The 10,424-nt window shown below is 38.8% G+C and overlaps 1 protein-coding gene across 1 annotated transcript; it reads left to right on the plus strand.

The window, feature by feature from the left end:
• The first annotated feature begins 9,211 nt into the window (after positions 1–9,211).
• Positions 9,212–10,108, plus strand: LOC135231301 (olfactory receptor 6C2-like). The gene has a single exon (XM_064285132.1). The coding sequence runs from the start codon at positions 9,212–9,214 to the stop codon at positions 10,106–10,108; it is 897 nt and encodes a 298-aa protein (XP_064141202.1).
• The last annotated feature ends 316 nt before the right edge of the window (positions 10,109–10,424 follow it).

A 10,424-nucleotide genomic window follows, 5' to 3' on the forward strand; every position in this document is an offset into this window, starting at 1 on the left:
TTGAACAAATAGAAAGTGAGCAACAAAGGAATCCATCAGGCACCAGAAGAAAACAAATAATAAAAATTAGAGCTGAACTAAATAAATTAGAGAACAGAAAAACAATCGAAAGAATTAACAAAGCCAAAAGCTGGTTCTTTGAAAAAATTAACAAAATTGATAAACCATTGGCCAGACTGACTAAAGAAATACAGGAAAGGAAACAAATAACCCGAATAAGAAACGAGAAGGGCCACATCACAACAGACCCAACTGAAATTAAAAGAATCATATCAGATTATTATGAAAAATTGTACTGTAACAAATTTGCAAACCTAGAAGAAATGGATGAATTCCTGGAAAAACGCTACCTACATAAACTAACACAATCAGAAGTAGAACAACTAAATAGACCCATAACAAAAAAAGAGATTGAAATGGTAATCAAAAAACTCCCAACAAAAAAAAAAGCCCTGGCCCGGACGGCTTCACTGCAGAGTTCTACCAAACTTTCAGAGAAGAGTTAACACCACTACTACTAAAGGTATTTCAAAGCATAGAAAATGACGGAACACTGCCTAACTCATTCTATGAAGCCACCATATCCCTGATACGAAAACCAGGTAAAGAAATCACACACAGAAAAAAATATTACAAACCTATATCCCTCATGAACATAGATGCAAAAATCCTCAACAAAATTCTAGCCAATAGAATTCAACAACATATCAAAAAAATAATTCACCACGACCAAGTGGGATTTATGCCAGGTATGCAAGGCTGGTTTAATATTAGAAAAACCATTAATGTAATCCACAATATAAACAAAAAAAAAAAAAAGACAAAAACCACATGATCTTATCAATTGATGCAGAAAAGGCATTTGACAAAGTCCAACACCCATTTAGGATAAAAACTCTCACCAAAATAGGAATTGAAGGAAAATTCCTCAACGTAATAAAGGGCATCTATACAAAGCCAAAGCCAACAGCCAACATCACTCTAAAAGGAGAGAGCCTGAAAGCATTTCCCTTGAGAACGGAAACCAGACAAGGATGCCCCTTATCACCGCTCTTATTCAACATTGTGCTAGAGGTCCTAGCCAGAGCAATTAGGCTAGACAAAGAAATAAAGGGCATCCAGATTGGCAAGGAGGAAGTAAAATTATCTCTATTCGCAGATGACATGATCTTATACGCAGAAAACCCTAAGGAATCCTCCAGAAAACTACTGAAACTAATAGAAGAGTTTGGCAGAGTCTCAAGTTATAAGATAAACATACAAAAATCACTTGGATTCCTCTACATCAATAAAAAGAACATCGAAAAGGAAATAACCAAATCAATACCATTCACAGTAGCCCCCAAGAAGATAAAATACTTAGGAATAAATCTTACCAAGGATGTAAAAGACCTATACAAAGAAAACTACAAAGCACTACTAAAAGAAATTAAAAAGGACCTACTTAAGTGGAAAAACATACCTTGCTCATGGATAGGAAGACTTAACATAGGAAAAATGTCTGTTCTACCAAAAGCCATTTATACATACAATGCACTTCCGATCCAAATTCCACTGTCATTTTTTAAGGTGATAGAGAAACAAATCACCAACTTCATATGGAAGGGAAAGAAGCCTCGGATAAGCAAAGCATTACTGAAAAAGAAGAAGAAAGTGGGAGGCCTCACTCTACCTGATTTCAGAACCTATTATACAGCCACAGTAGTCAAAACAGCCTGGTACTGGTACAACAACAGACACATAGACCAATGGAACAGAATTGAGAACCCAGATATAAATCCATCCACATATGAGCAGCCGATATTTGACAAAGGCCCAGTGTCAGTTAATTGGGGAAAAGATAGTCTTTTTAAGAAATGGTGCTGGCATAACTGGATATCCATTTGCAAAAAAATGAAACAGGACCCATACCTCACACCACGCACAAAAACTACTCCAAGTGGATCAAAGACCTAAACATAAAGACTAAAACGATAAAGATCATGGAAGAAAAAATAGGGACAACCTTAGGAGCCCTAATACAAGGCATAAACAGAATACAAAACATTACCAAAAATAATGAAGAGAAACCAGATAACTGGGAGCTCCTAAAAATCAAACACCTATGCTCATCTAAAGACTTCACCAAAAGAGTAAAAAGACCACCTACAGACTGGAAAAGGATTTTCAGCTATGACATCTCCGACCAGCGCCTGATCTCTAAAATCTATATGATTCTATCAAAACTCAACCACAAAAAGACAAACAACCCAATCAAGAAGTGGGCAAAGGATATGAACACGCACTTCACTAAAGAAGATATTCAGGCAGCTAACAGATACATGAGAAAATGTTCTCAATCATTAGCCATTGGAGAAATGCAAATTAAAACCACAGTGAGATTCCATCTCACTCCAACAAGGCTGGCAAAAATAAAAAAAACACAAAATAATAAATGTTGGAGAGGCTGCGGAGAGATTGGAACTCTTATACACTGCTGGTGGGAATGTAAAATGGTACAACCGCTTTGGAAATCTATCTGGCATTATCTTAAACACCTAGAAATAGAACTACCATACAACCCAGAAATTCCACTCTTCGGAATATACCCTAGAGAAATAAGAGCCTTCACAAGAACAGATATATGCACACCAATGTTTATGGCAGCTCTGTTTACAATAGCAAAAAGCTGGAAGCAACCAAGGTGTCCATCAACGAATCAATGGTTAAATAAACTGTGGTATATTCACACAATGGAATACTACGCATCGATAAAGAACAGCGACAAATATGTGAAACATTTCATAACATGGAGGAACCTGGAAGGCATTATGCTGAGCGAAATGAGTCAGAGGCAAAAGGACAAATAGTGTATAAGACCACTATTATAAGATCTTGAGAAATAGTATAAACTGAGAAGAACACATACTTTTGTGGTTACGTGTGGGGGAGGGAGGGAGAGCGGGAGAGGGTTTTTTACTGATTAATTAGTAGATAAGAACTGCTTTAGGTGAAGGGAAGGACAATACTCAACACATGGAAGGTCAGCTCAACTGGACTGGACCAAAAGCAAAGAAGTTTCCGAGATAAACTGAATGCTTCAAAGGTCAGCGGAGCAAGGGTGGGGGTTTGGGGACTATGGCTTAAGGGGACTTCTAAGTCAATTGGCAAAATAATTCTATTATGAAAACATTCTGCACCCCACTTTGTAATGTGGCGTCTGGGGTCTTAAATGCTAACAAGCGGCCGTCTAAGATGCATCAGTTGATCTCAACCCACCTGGATCAAAGGAGAATGAAGAACATCAAGGTCACACGATAACTAAGAGCCCAAGATACAAAAAGGGCCACATGAACCAGAGACCTACATCATCCTGAGACCAGAAGAACTAGTTGGTGCCCAGACACAACCGAGGACTGCCCTGACAGGGAGCACAACAGAGAACCCCTGCGGGAGCAGGAGGTCAGTGGGATGCAGACCCCAAATTCTCACAAAAAGTCCATACTTAATGGTCTGACTGAGACTAGAGGAATCCCGGCGGTCATGGTCCCCAAACCTTCTGTTGGCCCAGGGCAGGAACCAGTCCCGAAGACAACTCATCAGACATGAAAGGGACTGGACAGTGGGTAGGAGAGAGATGCTGATGAAGACTGAGCTATTTATATCAGGTGGACACTTGAGACTGTGTTGGCATCTCCTGTCTGGAGCAGGGATGGGAGGATAGAGAGAGTTGGAAGCTGGCAAAATTGTCACGAGAGACTGAAAGGGCTGACTCATTAGGGGGAGAGCAAGTGGGAGTACGGAGTAAGGTGTATATAAACTTATATGTGACAGTCTGACTTGATTGTAAACGTTCACTTGAAGCTCAATAAAAGTTAAAAAAAAAAAAAAAAAGACTAGACTTAATGGTCTGACTGAGACTAGAAGGACCCCAGAAGTCATGCTCCCCAGACCTTCTGTTAGCCGCAAAGAGGAACCATTCCCAAAGCCAGCTCTTCAGACAGGAATTGGACTGGACTACGGGATAGACAATGATACTGGCGAAGAATGAGCTTCCTGGATCAAGCAGACTCATGAGACTATGTTGGCATCTCCTGTCTGAAGAGGAGATGAGAAGGTAGAGGGGGTCAGAAGCTGGCCGAATGGACATGAAAATAGGGAGTGGAGGGAAAGAGTGTGCTGTCTCATTAGAGGGGGAGCAATTAGGAGTATACAGCAAGGTGTTTATAAGTTCTTGTATGAGAGTCTGACTTGATTTGTAAACTGTCACTTAAAGCACAATAAAAATTAAAAAAAATAATAAAATAGAATAGCAAAAACAAAAACAATAATATGGCCTTTCTTCAAATGAAACACACAGCGAAAAGGGTTGTAGCAATAGATATTACAAAAAGTTTAAGGGTGAAAAAATACTAATCTTACATGGATTCTTCAAAATAATAAAAAGTAAAATAATTTACACACTTCTCGGCTAATACTAGAAAATTTGTTTCACCTTAACACCAAAAGCTGTGAAGGACCATACAAAGAAGAAAGTATTGAAGGCAATCTTGCACTTTAGCACATATGAGCCGAAGAAAGGAGGCTGTCCAGAAATGGCAGCATAGATAAAAAAAAAAAAATAATTTTACTCCAGCTAGCTGGGCAGTAATAAGCTTTAACAAAATGTCAAACATGTCCTGAAATCAGGCAATTTTTTTTCCAGTTCATGGGATCCAAAACTTTCCATTGCTTCATATTTCCAAGAGTAATTCATAGAATACCTGAAAAAGAAAGCTAGAAAGAGAAAGGATGGAAACACAGACCAAGTCATTAGGAGAACATCAAGTCTAGAATTTAAATACTGATAGTTCTCTTAAATATTGGGGAAAGGAACAAGTTTAGTGTGAGGGAAAAAGCAGGATTTCTGTACTTAAATAAAGTTTTGTTCAAAACCTACAACCCCACCATGTGACATCTGACTGGCCAATTTTCTGCTTCCCACTTTGCTCCTCTGTAAAGTTAGGATGATTACTTTTTACACTGTATGAGATTTATGTCAAAGATAGATAAAATGTGTTAAGTGCCAAGCACAGCACCTAATTCAGGGAAATATAAAGATTCAACAAAGAAGACGAAATGGAATTCACATGGCATCAGACCACCTGCAGTGTCTGTGAGGACACGGTTCCCACTGCCACCTATGCTGTTGCATTGTTGATTCCACTGTTGATTCATTAGTAACATTTTCAATTGGGTCACCAAGGACTATTTTGTTGTTCAACTCAGATGCTCCCTATGAACTGGTAGCAAACTAAACATATAAAAGTTGCTACTGTAGAATATACAGGTAAACCTGTCTCCCTGCCCAGGGAAATCAGAGGTACCTCTCTGCCAAACCCAGGGAGAAAAGTTCCTTTTCCTCTGCATCACACTTTTGATCCTTTTGAACTAACAGAGTACTGGCAAATCAGGAAATCAGGTGCCATTTTAGATGTGACAAGGGAAGAGGAGGCTGAAACTGGTCACAATGTATTAGGAGCAATGAAATCTAGGTGAACACTGTCTGATGTAAGACTTACTTGAGAGAAAGAGTGTGTGTGTGTGTGTGTACATGTGTCACATGTATTGAAAGAGGTCAGGGTAATAGTGAAGAGAGGTGAAATGTAAGTTGGGGACTGAAGAAACTCAAAGCTCCTCACCAGCATAATGCTCTTCAAATTTTGGTTCCATCAAGGACCCCTGATGAAGCACTGTCAGAAAAGTAAGTATGCAATTCTCATGACATGTTTTTCCATGTTCTTTAAACAGGGAGCGTAAGAAATGTGGAATTTAGTTAATTACAATTGTTACTGCAAAAATGGAGTCAACAGTTATTTTCAACTTCTTGTTTTTCTGAATAAACCTGATATTAGAATTTTCCTGCCATCATCACTTTATCCTTTGAAAGGGCCACACATAAATATCAGTTGAGGAGAATTTAATATTTAAGAGGCAAAATATGAAAGACAGAGGCAAAGACACTTCATCCCAATAATATTCTCTATTGTTGGTTTGGTTAGGTGTCTACCATCTGATTTCCAACTTACAGCATACCATGTGAAGGAGCAGAGCTGCCTAATGAGGTTTCCTAGGCAGTAATCTTTATGGATGCCGATCACCAGGGTTTTTCCCATGATGCTGCTGACCGGGTTCTAGTCATGAACATTTCAGTTAACATCCAAGTGCTTAACCATTGCACCACCAGGGCTCCCTTAAAAATATCTTCTAGTGTCGTAGAAATCAAACAATACAAATTACCTTACAGAGAATCTGGCCTTATTATCGACCATTTACTTTAATACCTTCTGCCACTTTGGGTAGCTAACCAATAGGTGAGCAGTTCAAATTCACTAGCCCCTCCCTGGAAACCCTATAGGGTGGTTCTGCTCTGTCCTATAGAATTGCTATGAGTCCGAATCGGAATCGACTCCATGGCAAGGGGTTTGTTTGTGCACTTTGGGAAGGGAAGGCGGTGGCATTCATTTCTTGAATTTCAAATGTTCCGGACCATAGGACGCCTTCTTCCAAGTGAAGACTGAATGAGACTTGTTCCAGACACACGTAAGATCAAGGTGTCTGAAATAAATAAAGGAACTCATTAAATAGGGAATCAATACAAGAGAAAAACTGAACTCAATCACTCTTACAGCTCCCAAAGGGAAAGGGACAGTAGTTTTGCATAAGTTAAGTCTTCAGGGGCTACTTAAAGAAAAACACTATCTACGGGAAGGTGGTAAAATGTATTGATTATTTAATGAAATTGTTGTTTCTAATTCTGACCCAAATTAAAAAAAAAAATGTGACTTTCTACTCTCACAGCAACCTCTGCTACTTAAACCAAAGGAGACCATGATATGGATGCAGGTGGACAAAGCAGCCTTAGAGCCAAATGCTCTGCCACTACAAGCTTAGCTTGTTTTTAGAAGTAAAGTGGACTGAAACACTTGAGGAATTAAAAGAAGGTTATATTAGTTGTTTAACACATTCAATTAAAGGACACTTAAATGCTGATGTCATTTATTTCACAAGTCATTTCCCTCAAAATTAGAGATTAAAACCAAACCAAATCTATTGCTGTTGAGTCAATTCTGACTCATAGTGACCTTATAGGACAGGGTAGAACTGCCCCATAGAGTTTCCAAGGAGCACCTGGTGGATTTGAACTGCCGACCTTTTCATTAGCAGCTGTAGCACTTAACCACTATACCACCAGGGTTTCCAAAATTAGAAAATAGGTGTTTAAAAACTGGTAACAGGTGATAATATTAAAGCCTAAGAACTTTATAGCAGAGGGAAGGTTGAAGGAAGAGCATCAATAGCCAGTATAAGGATATAATGTAAAACTGTTAACACAATCAGCTGCTAAACAAAAGGCTGGCAGTTAGAGTCCTCCCAGAGGCTCCTCAGAAGAAAAGCCTAGCAATCTACTTCCGATGAACTTTTGGTTAGCAGCCAAGTGATTTGTCCACTGCGCCACCAGGGCTCCCACATAATAGGCTACAACAACCGAGTGAAGACAGTAAAATACAAATCACCACTAAGAGAGATTGCCAAGGAAAAGGCGTGGAGTAGTTATTGCCCTAAAACCAAAGTTGCATTTTCGCCGTTATCTCATCTTACTATATCCCTAAGCATGCACTAAAATGAAATATTATCTCCCATCAATAGACGGAAAGCTCCTTGGGAGACACACTTATTCATGGCTAGTTCTCCAGTCTCTGATATTAAATACTTATCTGAATAAGTGAATTTTTATTATTTACTTGAGCAATAGAAAGGAAGACAAAAGAACTTGAAGCATTTTAATTCTCAACTGGGAGCACACACATTGGGTAGTATTGGGTACATACATAGGGTTGCCTTAAAAACCCGGAGTTATCCCTAAAATTGTTCAATTTATAATAAATTTCACAAATAAAACACAAAGACATCTTAAGAACCAATATATTATTTTTAAGTAACTGTAACCCAAGAGACAATGCATTTACCACTCCTTCTTTTGCAGAATGGATACTTGAAGCACCTTTTTGTAACTTGAATCACACCAAAGGCAATTTTGATTTGAAAGAGAAGAGATCTCCCTGAGCCATCCTCTCCCACAAATAATGGGATTCCTGAAAAAACATGTGCAGGGAGGCATGAAACCCCTGGGAGGAGTTGAAAATGGTAAACTTCAAGGAAAATGTGAGTTTTACAAAACCTATTAATAAAAATTAGTCCATTTGACCAGTTTGTTACTGGACGATTCTTGGGCAAGTTACGTTTCTCAAGAACTCAGAGAATATAAGCAGCAGGGTTAGAGGGCTGGTGGGAATTTAGTGGGGAGAGGCGATTTGAAGGGAGGGGCAGCAGCAATTGTTGAAAGGAGAGGTCACTAAGATATTCAGAGACAGATTCTGAAGACTGAGTGCTGCTCAGAAGAGCAGGGAGGTCGATCTCACTGGCAGGGAGAGCAAGTACCACAGACCATTCCTTCTGGGATCTGGCCAAGACCCCAAACACCATGACAGGCTTCCTCAGGTTTCTTCTCAGGACCCAGGAAGATGGTTCTTGTAACTCTTCAGGAAACCCTCTACCTAAAAACACTTTCACTGGTTTAAAAGTGCTTTCATGTATTTAAAAGCAGAAAATACACAACAGAGATACACCTTTGTATTTTTTATTTTTTCGTTCCTAATTAGGAATCATTCTAAGTGGAAAGCTGTTATCCAGCCCTTTGCAGTTAGTTTATTTCAAAATACAATCAGAGACCAGAATAAAATACTCCTTGACAAATTCTTCTCTGTTATAAAAGTGGAGCAGAAAAGAAGGCGGGGAAAAGCAAAGAAAAGGAGGCAGAAGAAAAAATGTGAAAAAGTGAAAAATAATGGAATAAACTGTAACATTGATCAGACCTATGTCCCGAGACAATGATAATGAGAAACAGCATAGGAAATGAGACGCATGATTACTGCTGTTTGTTTTCATTTGACATCTGTATAAATATCGTTTCTAATAAGGGAATTATAAGCCTTTGATTCATATTTAAATATTTCCAGTAAAATTCCACAATCCAAATGCCAAATGCATTACATTAATACTGATTGCATCTTTACTTCATGCTCCATGCTGGCTTCTTATGTCACTTGTGTCTTCAAGTCCAATCATTTTTGACTTGACACAGGAGGTAATGACAAATCACACAGTGATAACAACATTCATCCTGCTGGGGATGACGGAGGACCCAAAATTACAAATCGTGCTTTTGGTATTTTTATTTCTCACCTACTTTTTGTGTGTGGCTGGGAACATGACAATTATCACCCTCACACTTTTGGATTCCCATCTTCAAACTCCCATGTATTTTTTTCTCCAAAATTTCTCTTTCTTAGAAGTCTCATTCACCTCTGTCTGTATTCCCAGATTCCTGTACAGCCTGACAACTGGAGATAAAACTTGTACCTATAATGCTTGTGCCACGCATTTGTTTTTTGGTATCCTCTTTGGAGCAACTGAGTTTTTTCTCTTTGCTGCCATGTCCTATGATCGCTACGTGGCCATCTGTAAGCCCCTACATTACACAACCATCATGAACAACAAGTTCTGCACTACACTCCTTCTCTGCTGTTGGGGTGCTGGCCTGTTGATTATTGCCCCCCCTCTTGGCATGGGTCTCCGGCTGAAATTCTGTGACTCAAATCTAGTTGATAGTTTTGCTTGTGACGCATATCCTATCCTACAGATCACCTGTTCAGACACAGAGCTTATAGAAAAAGTTGTTTTGGCTTTTGCTGTGCTAACACTGATTACTACCCTACTGGGTGTGCTTCTCTCCTACACATACATCATCAGCACCATTCTAAAATTCCCTTCTACCCAACAAAGGAAAAAGGCCTTTTCCACCTGTTCTTCTCACGTGATTGTGGTTTCCATGAGCTATGGCAGTTCCATCTTTGCCTACATTAAACCTTCAAGAAACGAAGGAGTAGCCCTTAATAAGGTGGTGGCGCTGCTCTTTACTTCAGTTGTCCCCATGCTTAATCCTTTCATTTATACACTACGAAACAAGCAGGTAAAGGAAGCCTTCAAAGACACCGTAAAAAGGGTTGCATTTCTCATAAAGAAGTAACAGATCGTTGGTGTTTTGAGCCTAAGTTATGTTTAAATCTGAATAACCCATGAACATTTTACAAGAATTTGCCAAATATAAAGTTTCTTTCTATTCTGTAGATTTGTCAAACTACCTATCCCCGTGAACATTTTTCTCTCATAAGTAGAAAAAAAAAAATCGAGGTACTCAGTTCTCTTTCATGTCTATTCCCTATGGTTTTACCATTAATGCATTTATCTAAGACTAGGTTCTCAAGGTACTCTATTTTGTAAAATGGAAATCAAATAAATAAAATCTAGTTCTGTGGATTCTAAAACCCAATAAACATTTTCCA

The sequence above is a fragment of the Loxodonta africana genome, chromosome 4 (genome assembly GCF_030014295.1).
Source record: "Loxodonta africana isolate mLoxAfr1 chromosome 4, mLoxAfr1.hap2, whole genome shotgun sequence".
Classification (NCBI taxonomy): Eukaryota; Metazoa; Chordata; class Mammalia; order Proboscidea; family Elephantidae; genus Loxodonta; species Loxodonta africana.